We start from the raw sequence: 16,220 nt of genomic DNA on the forward strand, positions 1-16,220 counted from the left end.
GACCTCAAGTTCTAAACTTGAGGTCTTGAAATCAAATTCGTGGAAAATTACTTCTTTCTCGAAAACTATGGCACTTCAGAGGGAGCCGTTTCTCACAATGTTTTATACCATCAACCTCTCCCCATTACTCGTCACCAAGAAAGGTTGTATGCTAATAATTATTTTGAGTAATTACCAATAGTGTCCACTGCTTTTAAAATCGCCAAGCCTATACACATTGTAACATTCACGTCTAGACATAATATGCTGCAACATGAGTTCAGATAATTACATTTCCGGCTGCCAGCATTCTATTTCATCATGAGAGATGTTTTCATCTAGAACATGATATGATTTTTCATGAACAGAAGTGCCCTGGGCGTTCCAATTATTTCCATGTAAAAGCAAATCCATGTATTTTTTTTTTCTTCTTCATGCAAGTCGCCTGACACACAAGGCCTAAAAGTCACTTCAAGGTGTGGGCTACTGTTTTTTTTTTACCAGGGGCCGTTGCCACCTGGGGCTGAAACAGGGTACCCCCTTTACAGTCCATATACAGATGAAGGCTTGGGTATCATCCATCAGAGTAGAAAGCATTATCTCCAACTTTATGAAGCAATAATATGGTTAAGTGTCCTGCTAAGGGACATAAATGTCACGGCCGGGACTCGAACCTACACGCTGCTAACTAAACACCAGAGCTTGAATCCGGTGTTCTTAACCGCTAGCTCACGCCACGTGTTCGGCCTATCACCAGAAGTAGGCCTACATTTTTGTTGTGGCATCACAAAATAGCTACTGAGCCTGACGGCCCCGCGCTGAACAATCCTGGTCAGAATTAACTTAACAATTCCGGGTTCTAAAGATGGTCTGATCAATTTCGGGTCAGGCTAACCCCGACTCGGATGTGATTTTACCAACCGGCGGTCCTGCATCAGTCAAATCTGCTGTACCAGCGCAGTCAAAAGTCCCGATTAGAAACGCATACATTGAAAATCTTTCAAAATTAAAGCATTGTTTCATTCTGTTCTGTATTAAGGCCAGCGCTTTTATTCTCGTGATTGGATCCAAAACCTTGTTTTACTGTATACTTTTCTCTGTGTGGAGTTAGTATCTCATCACCAGACCTACTCTTGATGCCGTCGAAGGTACACATACAAGCACACACAAATGTCTCTGGAGTATGGCAAACAACTTCTCTATTATCACTATTCAGAAGAATGGGAACGGATGGTGTGGCATCCGCCTCCTCACACACAGACTTGTCTGGTGAGCAACCACGTGGGCGCCAATTCAGGGGCTCCGACCAGGTGCTTCTTCTTTTCAAAATACGGAATCTCGGAGAATGATCCGAGTTCAGATTTAGATCAGTCTCCTTCCCAGGTGCTCGATTGTGGGCCCTGCTGCCAGTATCAAAACCGACCCCATTGTGTTTGAGGTCGACGTTTTCATTCAAGTGGGGAGCCGTAGATGCCGGTTGTTGTTGATGTTCGCAATTTGACGCCTGGACGCATTCGGAGGTTTCATTCACAAAGGCAGAGGTGACTCGCTTGTTACCACTTTCAAAATACTTAATGTCAACAGAGGGCGGGCTACTGCTTGTGCTCCTTGGGGCCATCCAGACACACCGACTTGGTGGAGTTTGGCGACATTTTCGCTGGATGCAGCAACACCTGAAATAATTAGGAAATATTCGAGGCATACCTTTAGAGATACGATTTCAAATAATTATTTTAGGCCTAAAATGGCTACAGGTACTTTATATAATACGACAATGAGACTTTTCTGACAATAGGATAGGGCGAAGCAGACTTACAGTAAATCCAGCCGTCGATTTCACAAAGAGTTAGGACTCGTCTTATCTCGAGTTAAGACGAGTAACTCGTCCTAACTTAGGATTAATCTAAAGGTCTGCATGCTACAGTGCAGGGTTGGGACTCGTCCTAAGTCCTAAGATTAGTCTTAAGTTTAGAAGAGTTTTGTGAAATCGACGGCTGGACAATGTTCTTGGATACATGCGCATGCTCAGTAAAGTGATCAAGCAAGACTACAAAAGAATTCACATTTTAAAAAGGTTCTGCTGAATACAGCGTCGACTTCCTAATCGAGAAAACAGAAACAACAAGCTGTCGCCGTATTCACACAAAAAAATCCATCCCCTAGTGAGTTGACAGCGGTACAAACCGCATCTTTGGTCGCAGCAACCCTCAGAAATCTGAGACACGATTCATGCATGAATCATTTCTCAGATTTAAATATCTTGATTAATATCAGACACAAAAGTCACAGGAAGGTTATTACCCTAACCATTTGTCGGATAGATTGCACTTTTTACCTCGGCGTCTTTGCCGAACTATGACCCATACCTCTCAATCTTCCAAATGTGTTTTAGAAGAACCACTCCTCTAGACTTTGGATGGTTATTTTTTAAATAAACACATTGTTGATTTAATTAGAACATTATAAACATAAAAGAGGTGACGTTAACTTTAGTGAGCGTGTCATTCCCGAATAATGTTTGATTTCAGAGCTCAACAGTTTCTTTTCGGTTTAGAGATGAACCCGACGTACCTACCTGAGTATAGTACCCTGACGTCCCTAGCTGACCTGACGTACCATACCTTGTCATCTGGTCTATATGACGTACCTACCTGAGTATAGTATCCTGACGTCCCTACCTGAGTATAACACATTATACTTGACGTATAATCTTAGTACCATGCCGTATACCTATAGTGGGTAAAGTATCCTGAGTATAACTGCTATCATGGGTGCGTTCGTTTAGTTTCATGCTCCTTCGCTGCGCTCATACGCATGAAAAACAGTTTCAAATTATTGTAGGACACACATTAAAACACACTTGGAAAACATAAATTTGTTTCAGAATTTAATAAATCATGGGAGTGGGCCGTTGTTAAACTGCATATACATGTAGTGTAGTTCGTTATAATACAGTGGAGTTGTAAACAATTAGTATAATAGTTTATTATTAAAAAGTTAGTAATTAGTATATTTTCACCGTTTCTCAATGATTCATCTGAATCATGGCTCTTTAAGCTCTCCGGGTATCCTCCGGGACCTCTCTCAAATTAAACTTCATACAGTTCATTCCAAACAATTCATATGATGGCTCCTTATTAAGCCTCCTGCATCAGATTGTTTAACTTTATACAACAATAACAATAATTAAATCAAGTATTCTATATAATAAATACATGTGTAAAGTCTTTTATGTATCTTTGAAAACTCTCTTGATTTCTCTCATTTTTTATAGTTTTCTATTAATTATCGTACATAGCTGATACATTTCAATTTCACTCTATAGTCAAACTTTTCGTATCGTTCTTGTGGAAAAACAATCTTAAGCGTAATATTATACAATTATTTTTTCAAATTCTATTAAATCCAATACTTATTCTCAATAAGTTAAATGGTTCATGTACAAGCATCTGAGTCACCTAGGGTTTTCAGTAAGAATCGTCGAAAAAATTAGGCAATATAAGTTACATTATTTCCTGGAGTTAAATAATAATTATTAAATTTCACTACTTATTTTGTACAGCAATCCTTGGTTAGGGGTATATTTAGTTTAGATATTACAAGTATTAATTATCATCATTATTGTTTTCCCTTGTTTTACAATTCGTGTGAATAATTTAAACGGTGTTCAAAATAGATGAGACGTGCAATCTTCTGTCTAAATCTCTCTTAACATATCTGTTCTTTGCAGTGGTTGTTTTCCATCTTCCATGCTGCATAATTAATTCTTCTGAAACTCCTTTATTTGCCAAGTGTGATGCTCCGCCTGACCTTAAACTATGTAAACCATATTTTCTAGGATTATTTACTCCGATCTGTTTCAAAGCATCTAGGAATAATTCTCGACACCTTGTATAACTTAGTGGCTTATTTTTTTTTAGAGGTACATAAGCTTGCTGTTTTGCACGGTAAGAGAGTGCCGTAAATACAAATACATCTTCTCCTATTTTTGTATTGCATTTTGAAAGGTATAACTTTAGGATGGAGACCGGAGAGTAATTTTCAGAAAAGTCAGAGATGACTGTTGTTGAACCATCTTTGAAGATGTCCGTTTTGGATCTGGGAACAAAAATGGATAGCCCATTTCCTTCTGGCAATTCAGAAATGTGGCTGGCCTTTAGTTGTGTCATTTCATCATGTCTAAAAAGTGATGAAAATTTCAATGAAACATAACAAGCTATTCTGAGATCCATGAGGTTATTGTTTGGACCCCAAACTTGTTCACAACCTTTTTGACTGTGTCGAGAGAAATTGGTTCTTTTTGCACTGGAGGATTGTGGAGTTGACGTCTAGCGCTGTGTATAATTTGTTGTACCAATGGTGAATCAACAGGGTTGGGTTTTGAATTGACAAGAGAATGTATCCATTTTATGGCAGAGGCTGAGGAGGTTAAAACGCTGTCGGATTTGGCACTGTTTTTCTTGTGAACAAGGTATGCTGCAATGATTTCATCTTGAATTGAAAGTTTTATATCAATTTGCATTTCCTTCAATTATTTGAAAAAATTTCTACAGTTATACATATAACTATTTACTGTGCCATGGGCTTTGGCTAAGACAGCCTGGTTGAAAATTTGTTTCTTCACTTTATCAAGTCGTCGTGGGAAGTTTGACCAAAAGGGTTGAGAGTAAATTATCTACAAGTTGATAAAATAAGAAAACAGAATGATACATTAGACATGAGTACAATCTATTTGGATAGCACAAACTAAACCATTAAAATTTGAAGACCAAAGTAAGGATTTCTTATTTCTTCCTTGTTCCAGAGCATTCGGGCCTTTCATACAAATACGTCCCATAATCCAAGTTAAATAACTGGACCACAAAATCGGCCAAAAAACAGAGGATGGCCACCAAGGAAATACAAGTGTTCCTTTAGCTTTACACATATGGATATGATCAAGAACTGCCGAGTGAGGGTGCAGCTCTGGCTGTAGGTCTTGCTCTTGACGATGTGATATCGGGATTGAATGCACACTCTCTGGACCAGTGGCCCGGCATTCTGCAGGTGTAGCAGACGTCAGCATTCGGCATGCCTGTCAACAAAGAATAAAAAACTAAAACAGAAGAAAAAGGGAACACAAATACCTATGTGTGGAACTTAATATCGAATATATAACGCTGTTATCGATATGTGACACTTTCAGCAGAGTAAGCAGCGGCCTGAATTGGATTCTGTTGTTAAGGACGCTGCTTTTATACAGACATGCATCATAGCACTCGAATGAATGAATCACGTCACGGTTCATACATTTGAGTAACCCGCGTATTAGTCATGTGACGCATACGGCGGGTACTCCTGTGTGCCATTCAAACTATAAAAACTACATTTTCATGCTCCTTCGCTGCGCTCATACGCATGAAAAACAGTTTCAAATTATTGTAGGACACACAATAAAACACACTTGGAAATCATAAATTTGTTTCAGAATTTAATAAATCATGGGAGTGGGCCGTTGTTAAACTGCATATGAATTTACAAAGATCATAAAGGTGGGTGTTATTTCCCTTTTTTACCTCGAAAAAGAAAACGATCAGCAGTGCTTTTGTTGGTGCCATTGCCATAGGTAGAGCTAGCTGGAGATTGCTTAAATTTCTTTCTTCTTTCAATGCTTTTTAAGGCAGCTTCCTCGGCGACTATGATTCTTTTGGCCTCTTCTGGTGTCCGATCTTTCCCCGTCTTGTCCAGTTCTTGCACAGTCGCCCATCCAGCTTTGCTACTGTCTGCGATCTTGATTGTTTTCTTTCTTTCTGTAATGATGGCTTCAGCTCCTTTAAGTGCTTCAATGGCTGCTGGAATGTTGCTCTTCTCGAGGGCAGCCTTGATTTTATCGTGGGTGATTTCGACTTTTCCGCAGAATTCGAATTGTGCTGAGTTGCCGGGTCTTGTCAGGTCTCTTGCCTCCAATTTATTTGTGAGTTCCTTGATGTTAACTTGATCAGCTTTGTCTTTGCTGGATGTTGCAATGCTTTCGAATTTATAATTGAAGTATTCTTTGAATTTGTTAAACAGTTTCTCTGGGTTGAGCGCGGGTTGATCTTCATTAGTTGACATTGCGAACTTAATATCGAATATATAACGCTGTTATCGATATGTGACACTTTCAGCAGAGTAAGCAGCGGCCTGAATTGGATTCTGTTGTTAAGGACGCTGCTTTTATGCAGACATGCATCATAGCACTCGAATGAATGAATCACGTCACGGTTCATACATTTGAGTAACCCGCGTATTAGTCATGTGACGCATACGGCGGGTACTCCTGTGTGCCATTCAAACTATAAAAACTACATCTTCCCTGGGTCGACCCCGGTGTGTGGCGGTTTTTGTTTTCAAGACGAACGTGTGCAGATAATAACCCACGTTCGTCCTGGAAGTAAAATCCGCCACACACCGGGGTCGACCCAGGGAAGCTAAACGAACGCACCCTATGTACCCGCATGAGTATAGTACCCTGACGTACCTACCTGTGGTGTAGCCTGCCATGTTGATCGAGTTCAGCTTTAGAGGTGGAGGAGAAATCTTGCCGGACGATGTGTCGTCGTCCCTGCGTCATCATGATTCGATGACGTGGAGGACACCATTCAATACGGAGGCGATACCGACTGAGGAAAACAATAAAACGTGTTTATTTTTATTTATTTTATTTTGACGACAATGTACATTCCAATTACTTGCACTTTCGGTGTTATGATATAACACTGTTTGCGGTGTCTATTCAAACAAAAATCTCCTAAAAGGTAATGTATTTTCCACATAAACATCGTTTCAAACAAACTGTCATATCTGTCAATAATTTCAATCAGTTTGAGATGTAGGCCTACTTATGAATGGTTTTCAGGACTTTAAAAAAAAATAATGCTGAACCACCCTTATGACGACGTGGCAGGAGATTCTGTCCCACCAAAGATTCTGCCCCAAATAGATGTTTTAATTACTATTAAGAATCCCGTCTATAGCGCCCTCTTTTGAATAATCTTCTTCAACCCAGCTAATGTACCGTACGTGAGAAACGTATACAGAATTCCCACAAACAACGGCGTGGGGCAATAATTTTTCTTTTTAAGTGTAGAGTCACGTAATGCAAGATAAGAATGAGTAAATGGGGATTTGTGCCGTCATAAAATCATTATTCAGAGGCGAAGGTTTGGTACGAAAACTTTGCCGGGGCTAATTGAATTCTGCCTTGTTGAAAGGTTGACTCAGCCATATTGACCGAAAGAGAAGCAACACGAGGAGACCAATATAATTATAGGAACAGCTAGAGTGAGAGAGGGGAGAAAGAGGGGGGGGGGATTTCTGCATCTTTGGTACTGAGTACATTGGCGTTGTCTATTATGTGCACAGGGCTGGGACACACGGGTATTATTGCACTTTGTTCAATTCTAGCGAAATGAAAATGTCATAAACTTGTCTACATCAGGGTCTTGTTTTGTAATCGTACGAAGCAATTTGTTTTGATTGACTACGACTAGAATAGCCTCCAGGTTGCCATTACTGCACCGTCACTACTATTGCAACCGTCATTATGTGCAGTTAAAGACACTGGACACTATTGGTAATTACTCAAAAAAAAAAACTTTCAGCATAAAAACCAACTTGGTAACGAGTAATGGGGAGAGGTTGATAGTATAAAACATTGTGAGAAATGGCTCCCTATGAAGAAAGTAGTTTTTTTAAGAAGTAATTTTTTCCTCAAAAATATCAACAGATTTCAGCTGAAATATTTTACTATGAATCTGAAAGCACACAAAGTAATGCAACAATTGTGTTTTCTTTCATTATTCTCTTGCAAATTCGATGACCAATATTGAGCCCAAACTTGAACAGGTTTGTTTAAGACACTGGACACTATTGCAAGGTAATACTGTCGAAGATCAGTCTTCTCACTTGGTGTATCTCAACATGCATTAAAGAAACAAACCTGTTTTAATTTGAGCTCGTTTGTCATCGGAGTTGCGAGATGAAAGAAAAAACACCCTTGTCACACGAATTGTGTGCTTTTCGAATGCTTGATTTCGAGACCTCAAATTCTAAATCTGAGGTCTCGGAAGTCAAATTCGTGGAAAATTACTTCTTTCTCGAAAACTACGTCACTTCAGAGGGAGCCGTTTCTCAAAATGTTTGAAACCATCAACAGCTCCCCATTACTCGTTCCCAAGTAAGGTTTTATGCTAATAATTATTCTGATTAATTACCAATAGTGTCCACTGCCTTTAATCTATACATAATGATGTTGGGACTCACCATGTGAGAAAACTGGTCTTTGACAATAATTACCAAACGTTTCCATTGCCTTTAAAGAGACGAAAACGCATGGAACCACTTTTCCAAATTACCTGCAATAATCCAATCGCAAGATCTTCTTGAAGGCACGACGAAAGGATGGCTTACAGCAGATGTAGATGATGGGGTTCAGCAAGCTGTTCACATACCCCAACCAGAGAGCTGATCTATCCAAGGCTACCGGGATGTAACATTCAGAGCAGAATGGCTTGATGACGTAGAGGAGAAAAAATGGCAGCCAACACACGACGAAGACAGTCATTATCAACCCTTGAATAACAATTTAAAAAGAGCATTAATATATCCACTGTGCCAAATTGCTAAAGAACTATTACTTGTTATTTAATTTTCCATTCATAAATTCTCATTCGCTGATTTATAGCAATAAATAACAGTACAACAAAGACCTAGGTGGACCCTCAATGAAGCATTATCCATTGTTAACTCTCACCGCAAATTAGTTTTGTGATGCAGTTTGTAAACACAGTTTTGGTAAAAAATAATGTTTTCATTGTGTCATTTTATATAGTATAATAATAATAATAATAATAATATCGACGTCTTTTTTAAGCGCACGTGTATCTACCAATTAGGACTCAAGGCGCGTAGTATACATTTTAACAGACAGACAGGCTATATTGGAGTTATGAATTATGAAACCTATGTAGCACTTTTGTAGGGTTTAGGGTGCATTCAGCAGCCACAGCCACAGCCACAGGTACTTGGGGCGATCCATCCTCTTTTCGATAAGTGCACTGGGTTTACACACGGGACCAACGCCTTTACGTCCCATCCGAAGGACGAAGCAATGGTTAAGTCCCTTGCTTAGGACACATGAGAGACAATAACTTGGAAGATAATAACTACGACATAGAAGCTTATAGGTTCAAGTTACTGAAACATTTTTCACCAGCAGTCCAAGCCCATGTGATATAAATCCAGTAATATTGATTTAATTTGAAGTCCACCTGTCATGAATTTCAATCAGAAATGCTCTTTTGATCCACAATCACGTAACAAGAGAACCTAGTTATGAACAAAAATGACGTTTTCCTTGATGGGAAATATTAAAGCAAGACTACATCACAAAACGAATCTGAAGTATGTTGTAGTTTTTAGATCATCTCAACAAGGGATGTTTGATACTGTATTGGTCTTACACAAGAAATGAGATTTATATTGTTTGTTATTATTAGGGATATGCAAGGATACACAAAGCAAGAATGCTGGCCTTCGACAGTAAACAAACGTGTCCAGTGCCTTAAAGGAACACGTTGCCTTGGATCGGACGAGTTGGTCTATAAAAAGCGTTTGTCCTTTTTTTATAAAATGCATATGGTTGGAACGATGTTTTAAAAGTAGATTACAATGATCCACACAAATCTGCCTCAAAATTGCGTAGTTTTCCGTTTACTGTGCGAACTGACACGGTCGGCCATTTATGGGAATCACAAAACTTTTTAAACAAACGGTTACAAACGCTTTTCAAAGACCAACTCGACCGATACAAGACAACGTGTTCCTTTAATGTTATGAAAAACCTTGTCAGCATGTATTGACAATACACTATACACAGGGGCGTCACAATCAAACAGGCCCCTCGCTGTATATTCAACGATTTTACTCATCATAAAGTCAAACAGAAAGCACAATAAGATATAGCCATGGGATCATTTGGGGTTGGGGGGGGGGGGGGTTGGTAGGGGGAGGGTGTGTATACGTCATCGTGTCACTAATACCATACTGTCATCGGGCGAGCTGAATCAGAGTCAACAAGAACGATGTCCCAAATGTCAAGAGCATCTTCAAAACTAACGCATAGGTTGAAAAAACTCTTCGACATTGCCACCGTTTTTGTTTTTATGTTGTATGTTTGATTCACCAGTTGGATGACATTTTATATTGTCCGGTTTCATTGTGTTTACTTTGATTCAATTGAAGACAATGGTAGAATAGTTTCGATGAGAAGTGAAATAATATGCGCAATACAATAAAGTAATTGTTACCCGAATTGCTAGCAAAGACATGTAGGCCTACTAGTACTAAAACAAATGACACTGCCAAACAACAATCGCTGGATGAACAAAAAATATCCCAGCGACCCCCCCCCAAAAAAAAATAATAAATAAATTAAAAAAAATTAAAATAAAAACAACAACAACAACAACAACAACAACAACAACAACAACAACAACAAACAAACAAACAAACAACAACAACAACAGCAACAACAACACCAACACCGCAAGAAAAGAAAGTACAGTTTCCTTTGAAGTGGTATTCCACAAACATGTAGTGTGATATATATAAGGGTAATTGAACCAAGTTTAAAATTCTCTTTGTGTCTTTTAGAAAGCCTTTTTTCGACAACGAAGCTTTAATGTAACGCGTCAAGGAAAATACTATTCATGCCACCTTTCAACAAGACTAAACCTGATATGACTTCAGATCAATGGAGCTACTATCAAAAACAGAGCTCTCCACTTGCCGGGAAATGTTAGGGCTGATATTACTGCAGACTTGAATCAATAATTATTTCAGCGCTGTGATCGGAGTGTTTTGACAAGAAGCTAATTAATTTCCTCGGTTATAATTGCATCTGTGTTCAGCTATAGTAGTAAATAATTACTTCCCAATATTAACACTTGTCTTCTGTACGCTCTAGAGGTGTTGGATTTTCTTTGTTTCTTAAATTTATAGAGTTCATTATATTTGGCAGTGTTACATTTTTAACTTGTCACACGTCAACATTTTAGCAGTAAAAGGGCTACTTTTAGTGTATCAAGTCTTTGCCATAGAAACGTCATCACTTTCTGAAAAGATATAATAAATACGGAAACTGTGGGCGTTGAAAAAGTAACGTGCATTATATTTATTGAAACATGCACAACATCCCTCATAAGTACTTAATAAGTTTCGTATTTCATGTTTTATTTTGTTTTGTTTTTTAGGTCTATTCCCATATCAACACAAACAAACATGAATACTTTCACTTACATGGGAACTTGATTCAGTTTGTTCAGCTGTTTGATATCTAATCCCCAGGGCAAACATTGCTTTAAAAAAACAGCTAGCTCGATCTAGAATGGACATGTTTTCCCTCTTATAGGAAAGCAAAAACAACTTAAACAGCACGTTGAAATTCACATTCCTCAAGGAATGCTGAATACCGAACCTTCATGCCATTTCATGCCGTTTGCAGTCAGGATACCATTTCAAAACAGACTTGGGTCCAATGTTATGGCCTCTGCTTACCATAGGCAAAGACTCAGCGCTTGCGGAAGCAGGGACTTATTGTTTGTTTGTATGATTTTCACATCAAGGGAACCCAGCAACCTCCCACAAGGGGATATCAACACCAAGCTGGCAACAGCCAATCTCTATCATACAAACATTGGTTTAACGTGTGTGATCATGAATTGACAAAAGTGACCATTATGTGCTTGTCAAGCGTATTTCACAGGTTAGCGGAGAATGTTGGCTCGTACTTGTGCGTACTATACTCCACCACTGCGTTTTCACATGTTAGTTGTATTGTATACAAGTTCTACATTTATAGAGGATTAAAACGATCGAACGGTTCCACAAACTGAAGGTATAAATTATTTTGTCTTAAAACGAAATGAACGCGCAAGTAATTAAGTTTCTGCAAGGACTCTGATTGAAATGAATGAATGTAGCAGAAAGTAACCAGACATTTCGGTTTTTGAGCTGACCTGGGCCCAATTTCATGGCTCTGCTTACCGAAAGCACAGAATCCGTGCTTACGGAAGCAAGGAACTCTGTGTTATGGCAAGCGTATTTCACGGGTTAGCAGCGAATTTTAGCTTCTGCGCGAGCGTACTCCGCGTTACTCGAGGCATTCTACGTTTATAAGGCTATAGCGCAGAAATTCGGCGCTTGCACGGACGTAAGCAGCGAATCGTGATTGTAAGCGCAGAATTCGGCGGTAAACAAAGCCATGAAATTGGGCCCAGACCATTGTTAAGATTTTTCGATCATGACTTTATGACATTTCAACTCATTAACTCCTTTTTATGGCACGGAATGTCACCACAAAAAAAAGGAACTAATGATATGTAGAGTGTCATGGCCGAGTGGTTATGAGCATCGAATTCAAGTTCTGGTGCGTTTTCACCGGAGTGTGGGTTCGAATCCCGGTCGTGCACTTGTGTCCTTGAGCAAGATACTTTACTATAATTGCTTCTCTTCACCCAGGGGAATAAATGGGTACCTGCGAGGGTAGAGGTTGTATACTCCCAAGGGCGCTGAGAAACTTTAAATAGGGATGTTATTGGCCCTATGACCAGGGCACTAATGTAAAGCGCTTAGAGAATTAAGTGTTAGTTATTAGGCGCTATATAAATCGAAAGTTATTATTATATTATTATGCTACTTATATGGCCGAAAATTAACTCAATTTACATTTTTTTTTTTCAAGAATAGTCAAGCTTAGAGAGGTAAGCCTCAGGACTGTCGAATGTAAGTACGGCATTTTGACGAAGAAAAAGTGCAGTTGGATCTGCATGGTTTTAATCCCACTGCAAGCCGGCAGTTTAGATAAAAAGCAGGCTTTGCTAACGGTAATCCGATGTTTTATCCAAAGTACACGTCCCTCAAACAATTTCATTAAGACCACACACTCCATTGTCTCCATACGGATTACTAGACGTCACGCTAGACCACACAGCAATTAACTTGCAAATAATACATCAACATAATGTTTTCGTTAAGATTTGTTGCTTACGCAACAGTGACGTCGTCAACATTTTCAGTGATAATGGTATAGCAACCTAACAACACCTTATAAAAAACAATATATGGAGAAAAGTGTTTTATTTGGCGGTGTATGTTGAAATAAATTTATTTGCATATACTGTGACCAAATGACAAATGCTAACTGACAAAAGAACCTTTGTTGTTGAGCACCATGACTCAAAGAACCAGTAGTTGGGCGCCAATTACGCTGGGTACCAGTATATAGTATGTCTTAGGGCAATGTCACACGAGGCGATTTACAGACAACCAGTTCCAGACAATCTCCATGAAGGAAAGACAATAACATTTGACTGTTTACATATATTATTCTTGGGATCGTAAGACATAATTTAAAATGTTAGTTCTGTTAAATACCGAAAGTGGTTATGTTTAGCACACACTGCAGTTCGTTGTCTGTAAAAATTTTCCCATTAAATTCATCATCACGTCAAAGGATGTAGGATCTAGAAGGCAACCTTTGGTGAACATCATTGTGGAAAAAATGTTTTTGTGAAGATCAAATTAATGCAAAGACAACCCCAACTGGTCATATGCGATACCAAATCAAGAAGTAACTAATGCCTTTGAGTTGTGTGTGTGTCGAGGCGGAAAACCCATAATAGGGAAATTCTACGTGTAGTCAGAGGGAAGCCAGTGGACACTATTGGTAATTACTCAAAATAATTATTAGTATAAAAACTTACTTGGTAACGAGTTATGGGGAGAGGTTGATGGTATAAAACATTGTGAGAAACGGCTTCCTCTGACGTAACGTAGTTTTCAAAAAAGAAGTAATTTTCCACGACTTCTTTGATTTTGAGACCTCAAATTTAGAATTAATTTTGAGGTCTCGAAATCAAGCATCCGAAAGCAAACGACTTCGTGTAACAACTTCGACGACCAATTGTGCTCAAATTGTCACAAGTTTGTTATTTTATGCATATGTTGAGATACACCAAGTGAGAAGACTGGTCTTTGACAATTACCAATAGTGTCCAGTGTCTTTAAAACCCCACTCCTCAATACAAGGCTCCGATCCGGGAATCGAACCATGGTCCACATACGTGAAAGGTAAGGACAGACACCACTGACGCGACTTCCCTGGCTACAAAGCATCCGAATTTTGAGCAATCATCTACAAACTTCAAGATTTGTAAACATGAATAGTTAATGCATCACACTCTATCAGTATCCAGTTTATTTGTATTAAGTGAAATGTCTTACCTAGTGTCTTCGCCGTCTTAACTTTCGACAAATTCTTCTTCACCTTCCTCTTTCCCTTCTTCTTTCTCTTCTTTGTTGTTGCAAGCTGAACTAGCGACAAGAGTTTATGACACTTACGACTAGCCTGGACCAATGGGTCATCTCTTGATGACGCCCTCATTGTTTTACAAGTCGAAATGGGCCCATCATTGATCCTTGGGGAACCCTGCGAAATGGACCCAGAAGTGATCCTTGATGAACCTTTTGACTGATCAGATGTCTTATGATTGGTGTAATTAGTCAGCTGGGGACTTTGCTCCGTATCCTCCTCGTCTTTACTTGACATCGATCGTCCGAACCGCTCTCCCTTTCTATATACTTGGTAGATTTGATAGTACACCACACACATCACCACTAGAGGAATGTAAAATGAGCTGAGTGCAGAGAAGACAATGTATACTTTGTCTTCATCATATGTACACTGATCATCAGATATGATGTCAGTCCGTTCAGGCCAGCCGAAAAGTGGCGGTGAAGCAACAATGAAGGACAGCAACCATACCGATAAAATCATTAACAAAACCCGCAAGTTGTTCTGCTTGATGTTGTTCTTCAAAGGAGACGCGATGGAGAAGTAGCGGTTAAGTCCAATAGCGCAAAGATGGAGAATTGAAGCAGTGCAGCATGACACATCAACGAAGATGAAGAAATTGCACGCCATTCGACCAAAGTGCCATTTTCCATCAGACATCTCCACGATCAGGGACAACGGGAGGACGAAGAGAGCGATGGATAGGTCGGCAACAGCCAAGGAAGCAAAGAAGAAATTCTCAAAAGTGCGAAGATGCTTCTCCAAGAGAACGGCAAAGATGACGAGTGAGTTTCCCAACGCAATGAGGACAATCAGGATAGTGAGGATGATTCCGACCGGCCACCGCACCTCCGCGACTTCACTCCCGGGAGAAAAACCCCAAATGTCCCGATCACCAGCAATGGGTGAAGAGGGGAGTCCCGTACAATTTTCGGTATCCATTCTGGCCTACATCAGCAAACCCTTTTTTAAGGAGTTCAATTCCAATTGGATGAATTTAAAAGGCCTCTTATACTATTTTGTTTCATGATAGATCACATTGATATCTGGGAATCTATGTCTGCATTTTTACCGAATCCCCAAACCACAAACTCAAGTATATCTCATACTGCGTCCTGTCTTCCCAATGCTCTCTCTGATTTGTAGTCAGTGGCTCTGATCTGTGGTTTAGGGAACGCGTATTTTTTGCTAGCTAACCATAATATACATGTATTTGCGTTTCACTCTGTGATCGTGTTATAGGGAACAACGTGAGTACATTAATTCACATTAAATTGAGGTTGACGGCTGTTTCATGTTAAGCGAACAGGGCGAGTACATTTATTCATACTGAAGCGAGTCCGATGACTGTTTCATGTTTGAGCGCTAAAGGCGAGAGCATTAATTCACACAGTGAGTTTAACGACTGCTTCATGTTCGGAGCGCCAAGGCGAGTGCATTAATTCATATTAAAGCGAGTCCGATCACTGTTTCATGTTTAGGCACAAATGTGAGAACATTAATTCACATTAAAAGCGAATTCAGACGACGACTGTTTCCTACCCTTCTCTTTTGGTTGATCATATTATTCCACTCTTTAAACATGCTGAACTTCTAACGGGCTTTCTAAAAACCTTCAGGTGGGAGAAATACTTTTAATCCTTTGACTAAAGACATTGGACACTATTGGTTTATCAAACTTCTCACTTGGTGTATCTCAACATATTCATAAAATAACAAACCTGTGAAAATTTGAGCTCAATTAATAGTCGCATTTGCGAGGTAATAATGAAAGAAAAAACACCATTGTCACACCAAGTTGTGTGCTTTCAGACGCTTGATTTCGAAACCTCAACATTCTAAATCTGGGGTCTCGAAATCAAATTCG

At 39.3% G+C, this 16,220-nt stretch overlaps 1 protein-coding gene across 1 annotated transcript; it reads right to left on the reverse strand.

Moving 5' to 3' along the window:
- Positions 1-520: 520 nt before the first annotated feature.
- On the reverse strand, positions 521-15,295 carry LOC117290041 (probable G-protein coupled receptor No18). Its single transcript, XM_033771274.1, has 4 exons — positions 14,284-15,295; positions 8,355-8,571; positions 6,483-6,620; positions 521-1,652 (listed from the first exon to the last, which is right to left on the reverse strand). The coding sequence occupies exons 1-4, from the start codon at positions 15,293-15,295 to the stop codon at positions 986-988; spliced, it is 2,034 nt and encodes a 677-aa protein (XP_033627165.1). The 3' UTR covers positions 521-985.
- Positions 15,296-16,220: the final 925 nt, after the last annotated feature.

The sequence above is a fragment of the Asterias rubens genome, chromosome 5 (genome assembly GCF_902459465.1).
Source record: "Asterias rubens chromosome 5, eAstRub1.3, whole genome shotgun sequence".
In the NCBI taxonomy this organism is placed as follows: Eukaryota; Metazoa; Echinodermata; class Asteroidea; order Forcipulatida; family Asteriidae; genus Asterias; species Asterias rubens.